The sequence below is a fragment of the Oncorhynchus mykiss genome, chromosome 24 (assembly GCF_013265735.2).
Source record: "Oncorhynchus mykiss isolate Arlee chromosome 24, USDA_OmykA_1.1, whole genome shotgun sequence".
Taxonomy (NCBI): Eukaryota; Metazoa; Chordata; class Actinopteri; order Salmoniformes; family Salmonidae; genus Oncorhynchus; species Oncorhynchus mykiss.
The window spans coordinates 25,260,933-25,286,486 of record NC_048588.1 but is presented as its reverse complement, the minus strand read 5'-3'; the positions used below and the strand labels follow the sequence as shown (position 1 = coordinate 25,286,486).

At 41.7% G+C, this 25,554-nt stretch overlaps 1 protein-coding gene across 11 annotated transcripts in view; it reads right to left on the bottom strand.

The window, feature by feature from the left end:
* msi1a (musashi RNA binding protein 1a) overlaps positions 1-17,648 on the bottom strand; it is a 334,588-nt gene extending 316,940 nt beyond the window's left edge. For all 11 annotated transcript variants that reach the window (XM_036961341.1, XM_036961340.1, XM_036961342.1 and 8 more), the window contains exons 1-5: positions 17,416-17,648; positions 17,045-17,085; positions 16,669-16,750; positions 16,020-16,104; positions 10,610-10,651 (exon numbers count right to left, since the gene is read on the bottom strand). In XM_036961341.1, the coding sequence (XP_036817236.1) occupies positions 10,610-10,651; positions 16,020-16,104; positions 16,669-16,750; positions 17,045-17,085; positions 17,416-17,480 (315 nt within the window). In that variant the 5' untranslated portion in view covers positions 17,481-17,648. The remainder of the gene's footprint in view (positions 1-10,609; positions 10,652-16,019; positions 16,105-16,668; positions 16,751-17,044; positions 17,086-17,415) is intronic.
* Between the last annotated feature and the right edge of the window lie 7,906 nt (positions 17,649-25,554).

Here is a 25,554-nt window from a genome sequence, read left to right as displayed (position 1 = left end):
ACCGAGACAGAGAGACCGAGAGACAGAGAGAGACAGAGAGATTAGGTTGCCAGACAAAAAGGGTATATTCTGTGCTGCAGTGAATGAGCAGCAGAGAAAAGAGGAGCAGAGCAGAGCAGCCTCCAGTCACCCAGTCAGATAAGTGTTGTGGTGTTGGTGAGGCTCCAACACAGCACAGCTCAGCAGCCGGCTGAAGGACAATCGGCAGGCAAGGACGCCGACGCGGCAGGTCAGCCAGCCCTTGTTATTTGGGCTGCTCTCCCTCTCACTCTCTGTGGCATACACAAACAGGATTGATTAGTCATGCCTTCCGCAAAATATCCAGTGCCTCAGACAGAGACAGACGGACAGGAACCGGGCACAGTGGCATTAAAGGAGTCTGACTCCCTTGTTACTGACAACTGACTGGCTAGTGTCCGATTGCTAGCATGAACCGCCATAAGCAATGTCTAAGCTCACAGTCATAATAGCTGGCTACAGGCAGACTTTAATTCCATGTCCCAAATTACAATGGATATTTAAAATTCAGAAGCAGTTCAAGGTTGCCTTGCTCCAGTGTCATACAAAAATTGAATGGCAACACACTTTTTTATAAGCTTGTATAAATAAATGTATACACATTCTAATTCCCAAAACCCCCTTAAAAAGTGGATCGCTGTTCATTGACTCTTAAAAATTCCTAGTAGAAGATGCCACTAAAAGTCTGGTCCGCTCACCTGTCTTACACACACAGCGCTATATAGCCTTATGACGAAATAGCACCAGTATCAAAGAGAAGGGAGTGGACTGGCATGCCGTCTCCTAGCTCCCACACAGTATCATTCTCTCCCCGCTCCGACAACAGCATCGCTCTTTCTCTCTCTCTCTCTGGCAGACATCACCGTGGTAAAGGAGAGGTTGCTCCAAACCCAGTTTGTCACTGTTTAATAACCTGTCTCAGTCCACAGGGGGTTTGAAAAATGTCTGACAGCACTGCACCGTGAGAAGTCAAGTTCGGAGTAAAGAATTGCACCAATTTTCCATCCATATACACTATTTGACCAAAAGTATGTGGACACCTGCTCGTCGAACATCTCACTCCAAAATCACGGGCATTAATATGGAGTTGGTCCCATCATTACTGCTATAACATCCTCCACTCTTCTGGGAAGGCTTTCCACTAGATGTTGGAACATTGCTGCAGGGACTTACGTTCATTTAGCCACAAGAGCATTAGTGAGGTCAGGCACTGATGTTGGGCGATTAGGCCTGGCTCGCAGTCGGCGTTCCAATTCATCACAAAGGTGTTCCATGGGGTTGAGGTCAGGGCTCTGTGCAGGCCAGTCAAGATCTTCCATTCGAATCTTGACAAAACATTTCTGCATGGACCTCACTTTGTGCACAGGGGCATTGCCATGCTGAAACAAGAAAGGGCCTTCGATAAAACTGTTGCCTCAAAGTTGGAATCACAGAATTGTCTAAAATGTCATTGTATGCTGTAACAAAGATGTCCCTTAACTGGAACTAAGGGGCCGAACCATGAAAAACAGATCATTATTTCTCCTCCATCAAACTTTAAAGGTTTGGCACTATGCATTTGGGCAGGTAGCTTTCTCCTGGCATCCGCCAATCTCAGATTGCTCTGTCAGACTGCCAGAAGGTGAAGCGAGATTCATCACTCCAGAGAACGCATTTCCACTGCTCCAGAGTCAAATGGCGGTGAGCTTTACACAGCTCCAGACGATGATTGCCATTGAGGATGGTGATCATAGGCTAGTGTGCAGCTGCTCTGCCATGGAAACCCATCTCGTGAAGCTCCAGACAAACAGCTCGTGCTGACGTTGCTTCCAGGGGCAGTTTGTAACTTTTATACACCTGTCAGCAACAGGTGTGGATGAAATAGCCAAATCCACTAATTTGAAGGGTGTCCACATACTTTTGTATATATTGTGTATTGTGCGGAAACACAGAAAGTGATGCTATTCAGATGGGGTTGTGCATGGGTGGGAGGAATGTGTAAAAGGAGGGGTGGGAGGAGTGCAGTTAGAACAATGGATTAAAGGAAGCAAATCAATGGTGACTGGTACAATACTATCAGTGCATACTAAATAGACAGAGGGAAAAAAATACCTGTCAAAACAATGTCTTCTGTCCTTTTCAATCAACTCCATGCTTTTACAGCCTCATGTGCAGCTCAACAAGAGGACAATCAGAGAAAGGCTTGTCATGAGATACATGTTTACATTGTTCTGTTTGAAGATGAATAGGTGAAGGAGGAAGGACAGGGGTAGAGTGAAAGGGAAGGAGTCCTTCCTGCCTCCTTCATCTAGAGACTAGAGAATGTCTAGTAGAGGTAGACTGCAGGGCTATGGAAGCAGCCATGTTGACTGTTGAGAACCAGCGACTTTTGTTTGACCCGGCATGGTTCTCTCTCTTCTGGCGTGCTCCTCATTAACGTCACTCAGGATCAGTTTGGGGAAGGCCAACCCCAGCAGCCTCCACTCCCGGGTCCTGACCCTCTCCTGTCCTGCTGCCTGCCTGTTCTGTTCCACACGAACACACTGACTGACTCCCCAACAAACCCCCTCCAGCCGCCAGGGCAGCAACAGCAGGGTAGGGATACATTCAGCAGGCCTCTGTGACGCATGCCTAGGCAGTGAGCTGAGAGCAGAGGGAGGCAGGGCTTGACCAACTGTGGCCAGTCGTGTCATTTCAGACCCGGAGTGAGAGACACAGTGGTTCAACCTAGACGTTCAGTCCAAGACTATTTAGTTTCAGAAAAACATATGGGCAATTACACAGTAAAAGAGTGATGCTAAGACTCAGGTTTTCACTTTAAAATGTACGTCAAACAAAAACCAATGATTGCAAAGTGAAACTATGCTGAACAAAAATATAAATGCCCCACGTAAAGTGTTGGTCCCATGTTTCAGGAGCTGAAATAAAATATCCCAGACATATTCCACACGGACAAAAAACATATTTTTCTCAAGTTTTGTAAACAAATGTGTTTACATCCCTGTTAGTGAGCATTAATCCTTTGCCAAGATAATCCATATACCTGACAGGTGTGGCATATCAAGAAGATGATTAAACAGCATGATCATTACACAGGTGCACCTTGTGCTGAGGACAATAAAAAGCCACTCTAAAATGTGAAGTTCTCTCACACAGCACAATGCCTCCAGTGTTGAGGGAGCGTGCAATGGGCATGCTGACTGCAGGAATGTCCACCAGAGATGTTGCCAGAGAATTACATTTTAATTTATCTACCATAAGCCGCCTCCAATGTTGTTTTAGAGAATTTGGCAGTTCGTCCATCCGGCCTCACAACCGCAGACCGTGTGTAACCACGCCAGCACAGGACCTCCACATCCGGCTTCTTCACCTGCAGGATCGTCTGACACCAGCCAACCGGACAGCTGATGAAACTGAGTTCGAACAAACAAAGAATTTCTGCACAAACAGTCAAATACCATCTCAGGGAAGCTCATTTGTGTGCTCATCATACTCAACAGAGTCTTGAGCTAGCTGCAGTTCGGCATTGTAACTGACTTCAGTGGGCAAATACTCACCTTCAATGGCCACTGGCATGCAAGGGGACGTGTGCTCTTCACAGATGAGTCCAGGTTTCAACTGTACTGGGCCGATAGCGTATATGGTGGCGGTTGGGTTATGGTATGGGCAGGCATAAGCTACAGACAAACAACTGTATTTTATCGATGGCCATTTGAATGCACAGAGATACCTTGAGATTTTGAGGCCCCTTCTTGTGCCATTCATCCATCACCTCATGTTTCTGCATGATAATGCGCAACCCCATGTCGCAAGGATCTGTACACAATTCCTGGAAGCTGAAAATGTCCCAGTTCTTCCTTGGCCTGCATATTCAGGCATGTCACCCATTGAGCATGTGTGGGATGCTCTGGATCGACATGTACGACAGCGTGTTCCAGCCAATATCCTGCAACTTTGCACAGCCATTGAAGAGGAGTGGGACAACATTTCACAGGCCACAATCAACAGCCCGATCAACTCTATCTGAAGGAGATGTGTTGCGCTGCATGAGGCATATGGTGGTCACAGATGTCTCAAGTTTTGTGACCCACAGATGCATATCTGTATTCCCAGATGTGAAATCCTTATATGAAGACCTAATGAATTTATTTAATTTGACTGATTTCCTTATATGAACTGTAATTCGGTAAAATCTTTTAAATTGTTGCATGTTGCGTTTATATTTTTCTTTTAAATTGTTGCATGTTGCTTTTATATTATATTTTTTCCCTTCTTCCTTTAAAATGACCACTTTTAACAATTTCCACAGAACATTTTCCAAAAACACATCTATTTGAAGAACAGTGGAGACAAAGTGTGTGCTTTTTGTGTTTCTGTTTTGTACCGTCATTCGGTTACCAAACTTTTCATCTGCACTGTTCTTTAAGTAAATGTGTTTTCATAAAATGTTCTGTGTAAATTATTAAAAGTAGTCCTTGTGCATAGAGGTATGGTTTGTTAAACTTTTAAATCAAAAGATTTTTGTTTGAAATATATTTTAGGGTGAAAAATCGGAGTCTCAGCTTCACTTTGTCTGGAATTGCCCATATAGTACAGGGCCTAGTCAGAATTACTGACCGCTGATAATGACACCACATCAAAACTAAGAAATAAGTCCCTACTACAGTTGGTGTTGCTTGTACATTGTAGATAGCAGTTTTCTTAGTCCAAAACAACTCCTTGTTGTGATGTCAAAGGTAGAATGCAGGCTCATTTCTTTGTATTATCCTACCTTTCATTTCAGAGCATCAAACATCTATAGGTCTATGCAACGTATACGCCAAGACCCTCAAAGAATCAGAGTGGTGTCAGGTTTAACCAAAGCCTTCTTGTCCAATTCAATTACTCCAACAGCAGAAAAGTGGAGCACCTGCTGCAAATATCAGAGAACTGAGGGGGAAAAAGGAGAGGAACTACTTTGCCAGGTCGTCAACAGAAAAAACATGGACTGCTAGAACTGCAGCAGGAGGGGGAGAGAGGCACACACAGAGAAAGGAAGGGAGAGCAGATTGAATGGGACTAAGCAGTGGTTTGCTGGGTTCTTAATTGGTGTCGGAGTGCTGGGCCACACAGGAGATTGAGAACTAGGCTCTTGGACCGGTGCCCCTCTCCTGGTGAGGGCCAAGCGTCCACTGTGAGGAGGGAGAGACGGAGAGTTCAGCACTTCACACATCCTCACCTTTGGACTTCATTAAAAACTTGGCCAGGAGTTCTCACACTCTGCATCACACTCACCCTCCACCAACCCCCTCACGGCCAGAGTTAACGGCTCAGCTACTTCTCAGTACACACCGCTCTCACACCAGGGCACCAGAAGAAAGGGGAAAATGACATGTAAAAGTACAACTGTGGACTCAATTCCTACCTACCACCAACCCCCTACCCTTACTTCACCCAACACCACACACACACACACACACACACTTCCAGTAGTCACACAGGGGGTTGTTGTAGAGGCCTGGGTTGGATGTGGGAAGCTGTGCAGAGAGAACAGCACCCACTGAGGTATTGTTTTGACAGTTCTCATGGCAGTAAATGCCAAAGCCTCTGCACTCAGGGAGGGTGCGTGTTAGTGGGGGGAACTCAAGGAGCCCATTATGCTGTGCAGTGTGTGCTCAACATTTTTATTTCTTCCCCTCTCTCCCTCTCCTAGAGAATGGTCTCTCACGAGCCCACCGAGCGTTGGAGTTGGAAAACCATTCATAGTTTACTTTCTTTACAAAAATAACAGCCATTTATTGGCCAAATTGTGGTGTTGAACATTTTGTGGAGGATATTCTCTCTGGTGGTTTGGTCACAGGCCCAGCATCTGATTATTATTATTTTCAACCTACAAAATATGAACAGAGATTATAGAGACATCTACAGGTTCTCAAAACCGATGGATGTCAGGCTCTGAAAGTGGTAGAGAGAACATTTTCTTAGATGACCGGGGAGAGAACAAGAACAGGTACAATCATGAATCATGACACACTTCAAGAGTTCAAACAATGGCATACAGTGTCTGCAGAAAGTACTCACACTCCTTGACATTTTGTTACAAAGTGGGATTAAAATTTATTTAGTTGTACTTTTTTTGGCAACAATCTACTCAAAATACTAATGTAAAATATAACACTAATATATGCAGTACCTGTCAAAAGTTTGGACTTACCTTCTCATTCAGGGTTTTTCTTTATTTGTATTATTTTCTACATTGAAGGATAATAGAAGACATCAAAACTATGAAATAACACATATGGAATCATGGAGTAACCAAAAAAAAGTGTTAATCAACTCAAAATAGTGTATCGGCCCTGGGTTTATAAGCGCGGATATCAACCCTGCCGCTGGAGTATGCTTTTGTGGCACAGTCGATAGCGCGCTGGACTTCGGGCTAGAAGGTCGAGGGTTCAAGACCCCTACTCCCTGCTGTTTCATTACAATATATTTGAGGTTCTTGAAAGTAGCCACCCTCTGTCTTGATGAATCTGCAGGTAGCTAACCAACCAGGTTCAATGTTAGCTAGGTCATACACTTAACGTTAGCTAGCTTGCCAGATAAACAATGAACCATAATCACAACTCATGATGTTACTACCCTGCATGAATCTGCAGGTAGCTAACCAAACAGGTTCAATGTTAGCTAGCTAACATTAGGTTATAGCTACCTAAGCAAATAGCTCAAAGATACGAATAATAAGGTCATACATATAACGTTATCTATGCGCACCACGGTTCTTTCCGCCTGCCCCATACTCTCTCCCCCTCATGCTGGCTCGCATGGGGGCGTATTTATTAAGCCTATTCAGTTTTAAAACGTTTCTTAAATGGAAGCAAGCGAAACGAAAGGGGGCGGGACCTACCTATATTTGTCCAATAGAAACTAGTTTTAGTTGCAAAATGTTTTGTAACTGTTTGGACTAATGATTACACCCCTGCTCCTTCTCTTTGCTAATGATGCGAGTGTTTGTTCAGTCTGTTGCGTGTGGAATATCCTAGCCTTTTGACTGACGATAGGCCCTGCTTTACTGAAGTTGCGAGACATTGCAAGCCAAGAAATTGCAAGATACAGCATTCCATTGAGAGATAGTGCTTTTGATTGCCGATAGATAGGCCTAGTTCACGGATCTGACTCTGTCCGCCTGGTGACCAACCTGCTTATACTGTGCCCCTCTCTCTCTCTGTCCCTCAATAGCTCACTATGAAAGATGCGAGTGTTTAGCTGTGTTTGAATACTCATACTAACCGCACTCATCATACTATTTGTGACATGAATTGAGTATATAGTATGCTTATTGGTCATAGTATTGTAACAACCCAGGGTTTATAAGCACGGCACAGTCGGTAGCGCGCTGGACTTCGGGTTAGAAGGTTGAGGGTTCAACCTGCTCCCTGCTGTTTCATTACCTTAGGTGTCAGAGGCAGTGTTGCCAACTAATTTTCAAGGTAAGTTACTAGAGGCAGGTTGATTTGTTGCTAAATGACGTTGTGATGTCATTGCATGATAACGTAAAACTGCGTTATTACATGGAATACACAGTAACGTTACTCAAATTGACTGGCCAGCTTGGCAAATCAAGATCAAACTTTCATGACCAACTATATTCATTGGGTTTGGCTTTTCGAAGCCGTACTACTGCTGCTGCAGTCAGCCAACAACGATTTGCAATTTGCTGAAATTGCTGCTGGCCTGCTGCTGCCTGTGCACGAACTGAGCGCCTGCTCCTGACGTCACTCACAATGCACTTTTGCAGCCAGGCATGTGTGTTGTGACTGAGTGTGCGACAGAGAAATCGTTTTTGTGTCCTTTAGAGGGAAAATGCGTGCATTTTAGCGTTTGAGTCACCTTTCAAAAGTTGCTAAAAGTTCCAAATACATTTTTAAAAGTAGCTAAATGTGTTGCTAGGTGCTATTTGAAAAAAAAAGTTGCAAGGGTAGTCTGAAAAATTGGCATCACTAGTCAGAAGTGAATCGGACATTGCATCCACGACAGTGCGTGTGCTTGGCCGATTAGCGCGTTCCTATAAGACGTAGAGTTGCAAGCCAGCGCGAGGAAGCGCTCTTTGAAAGGAGGGAGTAGTGGGTTTATACGCGCGGATATCGCGTTTGAGTATGCTTTTGCGGCACAGTCGATAGCGCGCTGGACTTCGGGCTAGAAGGTCGAGGGTTCGAAACCTGCTCCCTGCTGTTTCATTACAATATGGATATAGTTAGTATGCCAAAAGTTCCCAGATGTCGTATAAATTCAACAAAATACGAAGTATACATGCCTTTTCCGTACTTTTAGGGCCCACAATGCAATTCTTCAACGTTTTCTGATTTGAAGATGATGTTGGAAAATATGCAGCTGAAGTCCGCCGAGAGCAGATACAAATTCATTGCTTTACATAATGACAACTACTAACAAAATGTTACGCAATGTAATAAAAATACTTCTCAAATAAGTTGAGTTACACCTCATGTTTGGTAATAATCCCCCAAACTCAGCTTTACTTTTCCATGTAGTTAAACCTGACACCCTAGCTAGCCACAGTACACAACATATGCCTGCTTCTTTCAGTTATATTCAACACACTCCAAAATATGGGGAAAGTAAGTCACAAATAAAAAAAAAAATGCCATAATTTCACATGATTGTATGCGATGGCAGTTGTATATTTGCATAAAGCTTATTATTGGGTGGTTCGCTTAACAGAAAACACCTAGCGGCTGTGTTGTGTTCTGACTTCTGCTGAGAACTGCAGCCTAATTTAATGCCTGTTCATCTCGGAGCCCCAGGCCCTGAGCCAGCCTGCCTGTGCTGCCTTGGACCAGAGTGACTGGACTGGCATGTGTGCGGTCAAGGGAGTGAGTGCGTAATTTCTCCTCCAGTGATTGTCCACTCAGGGAAAGTTCTTCATTTCAATTAGCTGGACAAGTGTGCTGTGGACACCTGCCACCCTTGAAGCTATTCCCGTATTGCAGAGTTAGCCTGCCGGCCAGCCAGAGGCAGTCCATCCCTACCCAGCCTTAAAGGCCTGAGGTGGATGTTTCTTGCGCTGTCCCACACACACTGTACATACTCAAATCTGGGACAGAATGAGCATGCAGCCGACAGCATGATCTGAGGTAAGCGCTGACTGGGAAATCCAACACGGGCATTAAAAACCCTGAGCCAGTGTTACTGACCAACAGAAAACACAACTCATTTTGCTCTGAACGACGACGATAACCTGAGGGCTTGAACATTATTGTACAACATTTTACATGCACCAAAACCCCCTGCAATGCTGCTTTAACTGCCCTTCAATCCTATAGCTCTATGTTCTTTGACAGCCACATTCTCTCTCCACTCAGGTTTAAAACAAATACAGCCTGTTTCTCTGCTAATGAGCCTGCTCTCAAGGGTCAAAAGACAACTCAAGGTGTGATTTCACCTTCAAGTTCATTTACAGTGTTATTGGTCTTTAGAAACAAACACCTACATAGGCCTGCACAGTGCATGCCTCTTTCTTTATTGTTAAAAATGTCCTTGAATCAAATTCATGTTTATTAAAAAATGATTGCATAATTTTTATCAAGGGTTCTTTTTTGCACACAGAGCAGAACATATCAAAGCACCATACAAATCTGTCAGAGAGTAGCATACGCTGGAATATCAAAACAGTCTGCACTTGAACTAAGTACTGTACAGTCAGACTGGACTCCTGTCAGTATCATCATTATTACTGGACACCATTAGACTTGACATGAAGAGGTGCATTTAAAAAAATAAACATGTTGTATTGTCACATACACAGGATAGGTACAGTGAAATGTGTGGTTTTCTAGGGTCAGCCATAGTAGTATGCCACCCCTGGAGCAAATTAAGGTTAAGTGCCTTGCTCAAGGGCACAGACAGATTTTTCACCTTCGGCTCAGGTTTTCAAACAAGTAACCTAGCCCAATGCTTTAACTGCCAAGCTACCTGCCGCTGGAAACAAGGGGAGAAGAGAGACTGTATCAAGAAACAAGCACATCCCCTAGATGTTTCTCAATTTCATACTGTAGTCATACCCAGCCTTAAGAGAACATGTGCCTCGGCTTGGAAAGCTTTACCTCCGTCAATTCTCAGTTTGAAACCTGATCTTGGTAACAGAGTAACAATGGCTCTTTTTATGTCTCCAAAAAAATCAAATTCCCCAATCAATCTCAGCGTCTTCAGGGAAAAAACATTGTGTGAACAACTACAATGTGATACTCTCTCATTCGATCAAATGCAGCGAAGTCTTTAGAGCAGTCACCCAGGGAAATTCTACCTCACTACGGTTTCTAGACAACATGCTGATGTAAACAAGTACGGTGGTGGTGCAGCTATGGGATAAATCAGACAGCCAGTCATCTACCTGTAGCAAGCTCCAGACCAGCCGGCCTCACAGTGACACTTATATACCAAAACTAAAACCGGCAGCTCTGGCAGCTGTTTCATGACCAGACCCTCACAAAACCTCCACAGAGTACTCTCTTCACTGCAGGTCAGCAATTCACCCAGTGTTATAGAAACCAACCAACAAACCAAAAACGAAAAGACCTCTCCACAAGAGGTTAAAAACAAAATGTGCATGTTGTCTTACCTTGGGTTGAGCACGTCTAGGGAAGGCAACTTTAGGATCGATCTGGTAAATATAAAGAAGAGAGAGGATTAGATATCAATAATCAAAGTTGTCAATCACTTAAACAACTAATAAAAGGGGACTTGGATGTGTGGATTTAAAGCATTCCTCATGGATCACACATAACGGCATGCACGACACAATATTAGGATTACCCTCAAAACTGACAGGACAGAGACACTACACAAGGGCTATTCAAATCAGGCCTCGAGGTCCGCAAGTCCCCTTCAGGGCTGCTGGTTTCCATCCATTCCCTCTGATCAAGGACTGATTCAGACCTGGGACTTCTTTAGTCAATCAATGACATGAATCAACCAATGAACTACCAGGGAGAGAAGAGAACCAGCTGTACTGGGGAACCATAGGGCTCAAGCACCCTACACTAGTAAACTATTATCAGTGTGGGATTTCACACAGATTAATCAAGTCATATTAAAGCTGGCTGATTTAAATCAAAAGCACCATTTTAATTTCCCTTTGCCTCATCAAAAAGTCCAGGTCCGTCAATTCACACAATCTTGCATTACTCCATAGAAGCATAGCTGATTAATAACTCAATAGCCCTTCACACATGGTTTAGTTAACGTATATTGACCGAGAAAAATGAATAACTAGCATTAATGCCCAGGTTGCTATTTAAACACGATGTGAAAAATGTAGCAGCAAAAAAGCACCATAGAATTATACATTTTTATTGATGGCACATAGACCACTTAATGCCATAATTGTGCAGTAATTAAGTCTAAATCAAAAGTCCATTCAATATGTATTGAATGAGAGGGTTTTAATTAATGCTATTCAAAGCCACTAAATGTTTCCCTCCTGGAAAACATCATTTTAATTTCAAAACACATAACGCTGTCCTGAGTCATCTACTCTTTTAGCTTATATTATGGATTTCAAATACATGGGTCATACAAGGCTGCTTGGCTGCATGCTTTTATGGAGAACAGCTAGATATAATTATTTCCTGATTCCATCCAACGGGTTATTATGGCAGCCAATGTGAATTGGCACATTTGCACATTTGGGATTGAATACAATGAGACCTGAAAACAAAAGGTATTGTATTATTAACTGTTGCAGCAGTTTACTGCACAACAGTAATTCATGTTTTCACTATTTATTACAGGATTTGCTCTGTGTGCGGAACTGCAGATTCGTGCCTTGTCAAAAACAATATTTTTTGCTAAAACTAAAATGTGTGTGATATCAAGTCAGGTGTTAGAACTAACCACAACCACAGGACTTCCTCAAGAACAACTTAGGCAAATTAATCTTTCTCAGCTGATTTGCACATTAATGTTCCCCTCTGACACACACTTCTAAAGGTGAAATCATGCACAAGAACACATCCCGGTAAACGGGACAGTCAGTGCATTAAAACAGCCAGGACATTCAAGACACATTTTCCATTTGTCACAGTAAGGTTGAATACAACACCAACATTCACTCTTCCTGTGAACAAAGGATTTCTCCTTTCACATTTTCATCTTTAAGGCCACATAGCTAAAGGGGGAAAAGACCATTAGTGGAATATTGTGCATAAAGTAGGTTGAGAGCTTGTCAATTGCTTTTAAAAAAAGTAAGAACAGAGGGAAATGTAACAGAGAGAGCTGTCAGTGTGTGACGGACAAAAATAGACGCTGTTAAAAAGTGACTGTCTGAATTCAGCTGTCTGAATGCATTAGCAGAGTGTGGAATGTTTTAGCCAGAAAAGTGTTTAGTCTACAAGAGATTGTTTTCACAAATGACATCAGCAGAAATCCTATCGTCGACAGACACTGAGCATTATTCAACCCCAAGTCTTTATTTCCATGTTGTAAAGGCTTACATAAAGCATGATGCATGTCAAGTACATGCAGTATGTACATGCAGTACGTGCCGCAGCCTTGGCGTATCCAATCGAGGGAAATACATGTGCCACAATGTAAAAAAAAGGCATCTCCAATTGAAATAATGCTAACTGCTCGTGTACCTGTGAAGTAACTCTTTACTAAAACTAGTAACAAGTTAACGTTGTACAATTAATTAGGGTTTAAGGGCATTTTGCAAGGATATGCTATTCTAATAGGGATTCATGTAGACTGAATGTTAAAGGAATATATACTGATTGTATCCTGATGAAAGGACAAAACACACAGTAGCATTGAATTCCCCATGCAGACAAACCAAACTGTCTTTGTTGCACGGACTTGAATTTTCCAGCCCAGCCTCACCCGGCAGTGTGTTTTATTTTCGCTTCCACACTGAGGTAGGAATAATTCTGGGAAAATGATCATGCTGATGCCCTTTTAGTGTAAGAGCTGTTTGAAAAGACCGCCTGAAATTTCTGCCTGTTTTGGTCAGGAGTTTTGGCATCACCAGGCAGTAAATTACTTAATAGACCAATAAGCGTTCCAAACCTCTGTCAATAACAGCACATTTTCAGTTTCCCCCTCCCAATCAGACCACTCCTAGACAACCTAGCAAAATTATTAATTAAAATTGCTATCTGCTAAGAAGCTATTTTTGTTTATTTTTGACACATTTTTATTTGAAATAATCACAGTAAGGTACTTAATTTTTACTCAGAATTGATTTGATATTGAGATAAAAACAGCTGCATTGGACCTTTAAGGTGAGATGTGACTCTCCTCCATTTCACACTGCATTTCAGCACTTTAATGTAGAACACCTCCCAAGGCACAGAGGTGAGTTGGCAGCTCAATGTTGCCTCTATTACATTATACCAAACAAGCAGTAGATCCTCAAAAGACTCTACTCTTGGTCCCTTAATGCATAGATAATGTCATTAGCCGTTTTCAAATAAGCCTATGTAGACGCAGGTCCAGAAAGAAGAGGGGAGAGATTGCATCAAAGCACACTTTAAGGTACACATTGAGAGTTAGGGAGTGTGTGTGTGTGAGAGTTAGGGTGTGTGTGTGTGTGTGTGTGTGTGTGTGTGTGTGTGTGTGTCTACTTCCTTTGCTGGGCTGAAACTAGAGGTGTACTAATTCATCTCAACATTACATTCAAATCTGCAATCATAAAAATCCCTGTATTATAAACAATTCATTAGGCTACAAAATACATAGAAGTGCGCATTTAAAATAATATCAGTGTAGTTTTCCAGAAGTGACATGTGGAAAGTTACAGGCATTTCCTTTTCCATCTTCAGCTATCTGTTTCATAAACCTAAAGCTTCTGGCAATGTCAGAGCAGTTGGTGTGAGTCCTTGAGGACAATACAGACTCCACCGCTCCTAAAGAACAAGCCCTTTGAGCACTCACTCACACAGCTAAGTTAGGGCGTACACTACAACAACCACATACAGAACATGAGTACGGTGTGACTTTACAATGAATCAGTATTTTTGGTCCCACATTACCATACATCTTTACATGGTAGTTACATAGGCAGTTACAGTGTAGCTACACAGTATTACTTAACCTAAAACTACTGTAAGGTTAGTGTCATGCACAATTTCATAGATTTTATGAACTCACAAATTGAGTTAAGTGATATGAAAAGTGGAGAAGTTATTTTGCAAACACATTTAAGTTGGTTTGCAAATGTACCGTTAATGCATGTAAAAAAAAAAAAAAATGTCAGTGTATTCTCATTTCAAACAGGTCACACACATTACAATGTACCTGCCTATGTAACTACCATGTATTTGCATGCTACATAAAGAATGCCAGATGGGCATTCCAATCCAAATTAACCAACAGAGTAGCACGAGAATCAGCAAGAACAAGAAAACTGACCCATATGGAAAATGAAACACTAAATGCAGGGCGAATCATCACAATACCATTTTTTTGCAGTCAATGCATTACTCTGACTAACTCACCTTCAGAGAAACATGAAACTTAATTCGAGTGTCAGTTTTAAGCTATCCAATATCAGAGAAGGCTGGTGGGAAGAGCTATAGCATGGGCTCATTGTAATGGTTTGAATGGAACGGAGTAGAACATGTAGTTGCCATATGTTTGATACCGTTATATTTATTCCATCCCAGCCATGACAATGAGGCAGTCCTCCTATAGCACCTCCACCAGCATCCTTTGATCCAGCCATACATTCAGAAAATCAATATACTGCAACAATAAATGTAACAATATTTTATGCCTTTCTCTGGGGATAACAGTTAGTCTTGGGTTTGTTATTTCAAATGGGTCAGGTTGTGGGAATGTGTGCACTTTAGCAGACTTGCAGTGAGAGAGGAAGTGGATAATATGCAGACAGAGAGGAAGTGGATAATATGCAGACAGAGAGGAAGTGGATAATATGCAGACAGAGAGGAAGTGGATAATATGCAGACAGAGAGGAAGTGGATAATATGCAGACAGAGAGGAAGTGGATAATATGCAGACAGAGGAAAGTGGATAATATGCAGACAGAGAGGAAGTGGATAATATGCAGACAGAGAGGAAGTGGATAATATGCAGACAGAGAGGAAGTGGATAATATGCAGACAGAGAGGAAGTGGATAATATGCAGACAGAGGGGAAGTGGATAATATGCAGACAGAGGGGAAGTGGATAATATGCAGACAGAGGGGAAGTGGATAATATGCAGACAGAGGGGAAGTGGATAATATGCAGACAGAGGGGAAGTGGATAATATGCAGACAGAGGGGAAGTGGATAATATGCAGACAGAGGGGAAGTGGATAATATGCAGACAGAGGGGAAGTGGATAATATGCAGACAGAGGGGAAGTGGATAATATGCAGACAGAGGGGAAGTGGATAATATGCAGACAGAGAAAGTGGATAATATGCAGACAGAGGAAGTGGATAATATGCAGACAACAGACTTGGGAGGATGAAAAATTAAAGCTAACTCAAGGTGGGGTGCTTTTTAAAAAACACATTTATTTAGAACTACATTTTGTAAACAGAAAATGCCTGATGATTGACTACGGTGCATGAAAAACAAAAACATACAACAATGCATATATAGCATACTAAAATCTATAAAGACAGCTGGGAATGAATTTTCACAGAAAACAAATACAGAATGACAATCACTTTATATAATATGCAGATTTAACAATTAAATTGCTCCCCATCTCAAAACACTCAGATGTTGCGGACAGAAAGCTTTGCAGTTGCCATCAGTGCTCAAATGACTTTATGTACTATGGCCCTCAATGGTAAAGAAAGGTTTAGCAGAAGGTCTTGTCATTTCTGGGGGGAGGTGGTGGGCAATGCCCAGAACACATAATTAGCTAGGCTACTTATTGCATGTGGCTGTGAGTGTGACTAATTCAAATAACATATCACAACTCCGTAAAATACAACTCAATACGACATAGTCAATCATGCCAGGCAGGTGGGTCACAAAAGCACAAACACTTAAAGTGACAGAAGAGAGGAGACATACCGTTTTTGAGTCTAATTCGTGATGTGGCTGAGCTAAGACGTTATCTACACTGGCAGCATCTACGTAAGTAACGAATCCAAAGCCCCTGTGAAAATAAACAAGGAACACTGAGTCAGTGGTGCAGGAGAGTGGTCAAACAGCCTATCAGTCAGTTGTATGTATAACTACAGCTGTTACATTGATACAAACAATAAAGCCAAATGGCAGGCTACATTGTAGCCTAACAAATATAATGCAGCCAAATGTTACATTGTAACAAATATTTACCAAAGTTGGCTATGTTGGTGTATCCATAGGCTACTTGATATCAAAATAGTTGAACTTTCATAATATCATATTCAATTATTTCTTAAATATAAATGCAATTTCCTTTTAATGCTGCACAAAGAATCATGTGAATGAAGTGTCATTAATTATTTCCCATATTTTCAGGCATATTCAAAGATCCACCAGTATTATATCTTTAGTGGTGGTCAATGTCAAATTGCGTTACCTTTGCAAAGCTCTGATTCAATCGCTTGTAAAAGCTCGACGTGCGACAAAAATAAATGGCTGCTTGCTTGCTAACTGATTTTGCGTAATCATAAGGACACTGCAAAACCACAATTAATACAATTGCAAACACAGGGTGGATATATTAGCTAATTACCTGGAGCGTTTTGTCGTTGGATCTCTCATCACCATACATTCTCTGATTTCCCCGAATTTAGTAAAATAGTCTCTAAGGCTGTCTGCAAAAGAAACACAAACGGGAGGTTACTGGTCGTTTTCATTCTTCTGTCAAATATAGAAAAGACTATATGTATGAGCTTTAAATGCCTCTAGTTACTAGTATGCACATAGGGGTCGAATAGAGGACTTCAAATGATATCAAATAAAAATAACCTTGCGCGCACTGAAGTAGGTACGTACACACACACACACACACACACAGAATCAGACGTTGCAACTAGCTCCGGCAGCCTCGGCTACTACAAAACACAACCCGACAATGCCACACTGTAGTCCGCAAATTATTTCCTTACCTGGTGAAGTTTGCCAGCTGAGACCACCGATAAACATTTTACTGTAAGGGGAAAACACAGCAGAAGTGAGTCCAGATGTCAGATCGGCCATTTTGACGTGTAGCTAACTACTTGGCTAGCTCTAGCTAACTACTTGATATAGCGACAGAAAGCGAACAAAACGTAGGCAGAGCAGCAGCAAGAGAGCTCTAGTTTTCAAGCCCAGCGAGCTATTGCTATAGAAAAAAGGGGCAGGCCGTTTGCTAATATAATCAAACAAAGGTGTAGTTGACTACATCCGGAAGGCAACATCAATGTCAGTGCTTTGATAAGCCGGGCAATATTGATACAATGTATAACGATAAAAGTGTCAGTGCTGTTCGCAGTCTTACCCCGGGTCGTGTTGCGAATCATTAGGGCTTCCTCCAGATGTGGCTTGGCTCCCGTCTCCCTCCATAGCTAACCCAACTATAGCCAGTAACTAACGAAGACAGGCGGCACAACGCTACACCGAAGCACGCTAAAGAGAATTTTACTGAGCCGGGAATGCAAGCGTCACACGTGGGATCAGCTCAGCCTGTGTCCCCCTCCCTCCCTCGACCCACATGGGGCGGGGTAAGGGCTCGTCACCTAACCAATTCAATTGACGTCATTAAGCATTCCCCGCCCATATACAGATGACCCTAACTAGATTTGTGTGTGTGTGTGTGTGTGCGTGTACGTGGGCGCGTGCATGAGTTTGTGCGTGTGTGGAGCAAAGGAACAATTAGATTAAAGATATACCAATAAAAATTTAACATTACTGTAACATTTTAATATTTAACAACAATTGTTACTGTAGCAACTCCTATATTACTATGTCTCTGTGTGTGTGTGTGTGTGTGTGTGTGTGTGTGTGTGTGTGTGTGTGTGTGTGTGTGTGTGTGTGTGTGTGTGCGTGTGTGCATGCGTGCATGCAGCGTGCATTAAATAAATTTGGTTAATGCAATTGACAGATGATTTGCTACAACATTTTAGGGTAACCTTTTCTCTACTATGCCACCATAACTGTGAAGTTAGTAGGTGGAAAACTATAGAGCATGCTAACAACATGTTATATTCCTTTACACAGAATGTATGTGTCCTTGCCTGATATAGGCTATTTCATAGATTATCATGATACTGGAATATATTTCAGATGGTCACTCAGTCCTCTGTAACATCTGTGAATTTGACATAAAACACCAGATCAGTTCTCTGCAGCTTGATGGGTAGCTTAACAAATCTCACTTCCTATAGGAGATAGAGAGAGAAAGAAAGAAAGAAAGAAAGAAAGAAAGAAAGAAAGAAAGAAAGAAAGAAAGAAAGAAAGAAAGAAAGAAAGAAAGAAAGAAAGAAAGAAGAGACTGACACAGAGACAGACAGGGGTGGAAGAAGAGGGCCCATTGACAGGTCATCAATATTTTGTTTCCCCACTTCTTTATTTGTGTTTTTCTCCCTTAAGTAGAGCTTTCAAACCACATGAAATAAAGGCTGCACACATCAAGCCAAAGACTTGGCAAAGTCGACTTAAATCTGACCGATTGATTGGCATGTGGAGGCTTGCGGTTTCACCTCACTGGCTAGCTAACACTTAGGAGCTGTCTTACTGTTGGCTAACTACACAGAGAGAGGCACCACTGGGCCCCTTCCTCCCCTAGCAGTTGGTTACTTTTTACTCAGAAATTCAATGTGAGCGCACAACAAAATCCTATGCTGCAACCAAAATCATAGTTCACCTCACGCAATCATTTAGGTGACAGTGTAATGTTATTTTGTATTCATTGCAGATGATTGACATTAAGGGATGAATGAATTGTTGATGGATAGATTCCAGTTGGCAAGACAGGAAAACAATATTTGCTGAGGAGCTTTTTGTTGTTGTTGACATTTCAACTTTACAATCTAATGACTGCTTACTCGGTTGCACCTGTTGGAATTTCATGTTTGCATCTGCATCTGAGGCTGCTCACAGACAGACAAGGTTGGTTTCAGTATTAAAGCTACATGCTAAAATCTAGGTCCATGGCTTCATAATCATTATGGAGCAGACAGTGCTCATTGTAAAAATGATCTTCAAATTTCACACACAAAAAAACATCACCTCTACTTGCCTATTTAACTTTCATGAAGTTTATAATGACATTTTAAATTAAGCGGAGCTTGCTGTAATTCAAGCTACACCATTTTTTATAATTATATCATTAACAGTAACAAGAACATTACTTAATGACTATCATACGTTATTTAGGGTGCTAGGGCATCATCCAATTATTAAACAAGCATCATAAAATAAAGTTCTGCCCAAATACCAAATATCTATTTGATAAACCTTCACACAATTAAATGGCTACATGTGGGTAAAAAAAGCATTTCCTCTCCTTAAATGATGTTCTCTCCTCACAACATGCAACATAATAATCAACCTAAGAATACTTACAGAACCACATGAGGGACAGAGGTGGGAAGAGGACAGGACCAGAGGACATGAGGATACAACACAATGGAGACAGAGCCCTAACATTGTTGTTAGATATAATCGGGTTATTAAAAAAGAGAGAGTCAGAACAGTATAGCTCTACTGTATGTTTATCACTGTATAGAAATGTCTCCAGCCATCAACAACCTGTGATTTGACATCTTTAAAAGGACTTCTCATTTTCACACATGCTCAGTTTATTATAGCAGGAGTCTATGGTCACTTCCACAACAATATGCCATATATTACTTACATTTATCATAAAACACAGCGTTTATCTTGATATCGATCAACTACACTTCTTATGCTTTAAGTAATCTTTAAGTATGTTATTAAATTAATTTTAAACTATTTGGTTTAAAGCTTACAATGTACAACCTGCCATCTACGAACCTGATCTGGAGCTGTACACAGCTGTGGTGAGCAAATAATAGCCAGCTCCTCAATCAGTGAGTCAACATTATCTGAAGAGCGACACACACAAATGTGTGCATTGATTACCTCAGATACAGAGAGGACAGGTTTACTGGTGGAGGGCTTTAACACGGATGGAACAGAATGAAATAAAGCAACAGACCTGACAGACTGGAGTTAGTTGGAGCCTCCTGGAGCCCCAGGGATCTCTGACAAATTGGTGCTGCTATTAGAATGTATTGTAAAGAGGCAATTTTCACAGATCACACCAAGTAACGGAGATAAGAGGATCCCCCAAGACTTTCTCTTCTTGGGAAGATGAGTGGAGGAGAGGAGAGGAGACTGTAGCATTGTCAAAACCAAAGATAATAGGAAATGACAAACTGTGACTTCATTAACCAACTGGGGTCTTGGAGGAGTCACTTCATTTCTCTACACATTTTGCAGTGGCCTCTGAATCTGTTAAAACCGACTGTAGACAACATATTCAACTGCTATCATTTAAATCACCATGTATGCAGTGCAATATTACCACCAGATGCTTCTCTAAAGACAATGAACTGGAAAGGAAAATAAACCAAGTCGCTATTCTGATTACTGTGTGGTAACCACAATGTTACTAATAAATATAATATAATACCTGCTGATAAGTGACAAATAACAACATTTGATTGGTTCAACATTTGATCATTTCTTGCTAATTAGTAATTTAGTAGTTACAAGTAATGAGCAACATGTTGCCTAGTCCTAACTAGTCCTAGTCCTAACTAGTCCTAGTCCTCACAAGGCTGCATGATACTAGGTAAGCAACACAACGTTTGAGAGAGTTCCTTCTATGTGGGAGAATGAGCAGCATAGTATGCTATTGTCTTCCACTCCATTGTCCTGCCCCAGATCTATAGTATATCATACCATTTAGAAGTCAGCTCCTGATAAATGTAATGGTTTGGGATTGTCATAGCCTGGCAGACAGATATTCCAATGAGAATGAGAAACCCGCTAAGCAGAGAAATAAACCCTTTTACCACATACATATTACTGGCCAAACTGACAAGTTACTGGCCAAACTGACACATTACTGATCAAACTGACATATTACTGGCCAAACTGACATATTACTGACCAAACTGACATATTACTGACCAAACTGACATATTAGTGTCCAAACTGACATATTACTGGCCAAACTGACATATTACTGGCCAAATAGTAACATATTGCTGACCAAACTGACATATTAGTGTCCAAATAGTAACATATTGCTGACCAAACTGACATATTAGTGTCCAAATAGTAACACATTGCTGACCAAACTGACATATTAGTGTCCAAATAGTAACACATTGCTGACCAAACTGACATATTAGTGTCCAAATAGTAACATATTGCTGACCAAACTGACATATTAGTGTCCAAATAGTAACACATTGCTGACCAAACTGACATATTAGTGTCCAAATAGTAACACATTGCTGACCAAACTGACATATTAGTGTCCAATTAGTAACACATTGCTGACCAAACTGACATATTAGTGTCCAAATAGTAACACATTGCTGACCAAACTGACATATTAGTGTCCAAATAGTAACACATTGCTGACCAAACTGACATATTAGTGTCCAAATAGTAACATATTGCTGACCAAACTGACATATTAGTGTCCAAATAGTAACATATTGCTGACCAAACTGACATGGGTAAAATATAGCAGATTAGTGTGCTGCAGCGGTTTATGTTTTGTCTGCTCAATTAACACCAAGAAAAACAAGACATGTTAGAACAGAATTCCCCATGTGAACAGATCCCAAGTGTATTTTCCTTCCATCCTGTTAAAATGCAGACTGATCATTTCACGTCGGCTGATTGCATGGCAAAGATCCTGTTTTGTTTTTATGTGTCTTCATTAAATGTTGAAAGATTTCCACAAGTGGACAAAACCCCTATCTGTTTTTATTTGTTACTAATTAAAACACATATAATTTGCTAATGAAAAAAGCTCTCCATGCCCAGAGCAGTATCACATTACTTTGCCTTTGTCGACTGGTTGCATTATGTTTTGTTTTGGTTACAGTGTGATGTGTCAGCGTTGTCCGATGCCTGTTGCTGCCAACAACTTTAGTGCAGTGACAGCCACACACAGTCACACACACACTGGCACATTCAGTTTAATAAAAATACTTCCTGTTTTTTGTGTGTTTTTTTACCTGGCACACCAAGAAAAGCCTTAAAACAAAAGCTGTGAGCTTTCATTCTAATGAACTTTCATCAAAACATATGGGTCTGAGCATCAAAGACACAGCTTCTCTCACCAGCTGGTAGAGAGAGAGACCCCTGCATGAGCAGGTAGGCTATCCGCACTACTTTGTAATACTCTCCAAGACACATTAGTAGATCAAATGGTGTTGAGCACCCGCATACTTGAACTACAAAAACACACAAAATATTTTCATATATGCTCATTTTGGTTACCTGATGTTTGTTATTATCTTAATATACATTTATTCACTCAGTTATTGTGTATCAATATTCATTTTCTGTGTCTGCACACTTATAATTCTATAGTAGGCTAAGTGCCACTTGTTCCATCCTGTTGACTGACATCTCTAGGCTTTGCTTTGCTACTGTGTTGTTAAGCTGTCTTCATGGGTGACTTGTCAGTCCCAGTAGACCTTTCACAGTGACAGGTCCCACTTATGGACAGACTGTAACTGCAACTCAATGAGAACTGCCACCCTACGTAGCCTGGCACAAACCCACGGAAAAGATGCCTAAGTGGCATTAATTCCGGGGTAAAGGTTAAATCACAAATATGTTTAAGAGGTACAATAGGCAAAATTTTGGCTTTGATTTATGGGCAACATGAATGAGCTCATAATATTCAATTGCATCCAGCCGGTGTGCTCGGAAATATATATATTATTTGGACTATCTATGCTGTTACATCGACCATACAGTATATGTGCTGTTTGTGTGGATCCAAAAGACCAAACTCTTTCCCTCGCCTGGGACTAGGACTGGGACTTCAATGGATCTGGAAGCTCATCATGTTCCTAGACAGCAACAGCTCTTTGCATAGCAATATCTGGGCTGTCGGAAACACACTATCTACGGCTGATCTTCTGACTTCTTACACCATCTTGTGGCCATTTCACATGTCTCAGCCGAGGCCTCTGTTGTCAATGGAAGATCCCACTATCAAGATGCTGCTATCAATTGACAGCACTCACAATGCAGGAAGCAGAATAAAGAAGGTATTTGTGACTCTACGCCCTAATCTATTAGGTTTTGCTCTAGGCCTTTCTCTGAGACAGATATCACACGAGGTGATAGGATGACAGATACTGGTCCAAAACTAAATGAATGAGTCACTAAATTACCATGACAACAACATTATTACAGAATTCCAAGAAAGAGCCACCACCACAACTAGTGATGTCTACTGACCCATTCTGTCCAACTCCCTCTGCTCTCCTCATTCTGCTTGTAACCAGAGCTGAATTATTTTAGGTGTCAGTCACCCAGCTGCTCTTTATTCTGCACCACTCTTCTTGCCCAGCCCCTGTGCAGAGAGAGAATCACTTATTCTTCTTTGTTGGAGTACTGTACTTAACCAGTCAGCAGTGCACCACCTCACTGCTCCTCTGTAAAGGAGGAAGAACAGTTCCCTGGCAGCCAGAGTCAAAGGGCAGAACACTTTTTGTAATTCATGAGTCTTTACCTAGAGAGGCCTCTTGCTTTCACATTGCCACCTCATAGAGAGAGGCAAAAAGGAGCTTGTTCAGAGTGTACTGACCTCTTTGAGATAGATACTACCTGGCTGGCAGCTCCCTTAAACAGCACTGCACGGTACATCTTCAAAAGGCATGATCTATTGCCTGTGAAAGGCTAGTGTTAAATCGATGTGAGTATACACTGTATAGATATGGAAATAACCTCAAATGACTGATTATTACTAGTGGGTTAATTTCTCACCCTGAGGTAGTGATAGTATAGTTTTTCTATCGGCTCATTAAAACTAACTCTTAGCAATCATTTTGGAATGTGCGCTATTGTGAGCAGTAAAACCCATTTCTGTCCAAAATAGCCTACACACGGACAATCATGTCAGATATATCCTGCTTATCCTAAATTAAAGACCTTACTTCTTACTGCTCGCAGCTATATTTGTAAGTGGTATTTCATATGAAGATATGAAATATCACTTACAGATATAGCTACGAGCAGCAATGAACAGGGTTCACAGGATGACAGAAAGGACACAAGATGTAGGAACTATCTTCCTTTATGTGCAATCACAAAATCATAAAGAAATAAATACAACATCTGGAGTGACGCGAGCTTACCAGATGAGCTAAATTCCTTCTAAGCTCACTTCAAGGCAAGCAACACTGAACGATGCATGAGAGCACCAGCTTTTCCAGAAGACTGTGTGATCTCGTTCTCCATAGCCAATGTAAGACCTTTAAACTGGTTAGCATTCACAAGGCCGCGGGCCAGACGGATTACCAGGACGTGTACTCAGAGAATGTGCTGACCAGCTGGCAAGTGTCTTTATTGACATTTTCATCCTCTCCCTGACCCAGTCTATAATACCTGCATGCTTCAAGCAGACCACCATAGTCCCCGTGCCCAAGAATGTCAAAGTAACCGGTCTTATTGGGTTAAATGCGTAAGAGACATTTCAGTTGAATGCATTCAGTTGTACAACTGACTAGGTATCCCCTTTCCCTTAATGACTATCACCCCGTGGCACTCACATCTGTAGCCATGAAATGCTTTGAAAGGATAGTTATGGCTCACATCAACACAATCATCAGACTCCCTAGACCCACTCCAATTCGCATACCGCCCCAAGAGATCCACAGATGACGCAGTCTGTATTGCACTCCACACTGCCCTCTCCCACCTCGACAAGAGGAACACCTCCGTAAGAATGCTTTTAATTGACTATTGCGTTCAACATCATATTGCCCACCAAGCTCATCACTAAGCTCAGGACCCTGGGACTAAACACCTCCCTCTGCAACTGGATCCTGGACTTCCTGACGGGCCACACCAGGTGGTAAGGGTAGGCAACAACACATCTGTGGCACCACATTGACCCTCAACATGGGGGCCCTTCAGGAGTGCGTGCTTAGTCCCCTCATGTACTGCCTGAAACAACTCCTTTGCACGCTTTGAAAACAATACAGTGCCACTGACGCGGCACGCAACCTAAGACTGTGGGCTCTCCTTCTCCGTGGTCGACATGAGTAAAACATTTAAACGTGTTTAACCTTATCAGGGCTGCTGGTAGACGGTATCCCTAGCCGCGTCCTCAGAGCATGCGGAGACCAGCTTGCTGGTGGTGTGTTTAAGGACATATTCAATCATACTCAATCCGATCGCAAGGCGCTGCAGAGAGTAGTGAGTACGGCCCGGTATATCACTGTGCACAGCTCCCTGCCATCCAGGACCTATATCAGGCTGGATTTTTTTCTATAAAATGTAGAAATGAACTGTTTTCACGTGTAAACAATGGACTGGAGACAATGAAAATGAGGTTGAAAAGTGGGAGTTGCCCTTTAACTGTTTGCTATGAAGTTTCAATCAAATTTTATGAATCCCTTTTTACATC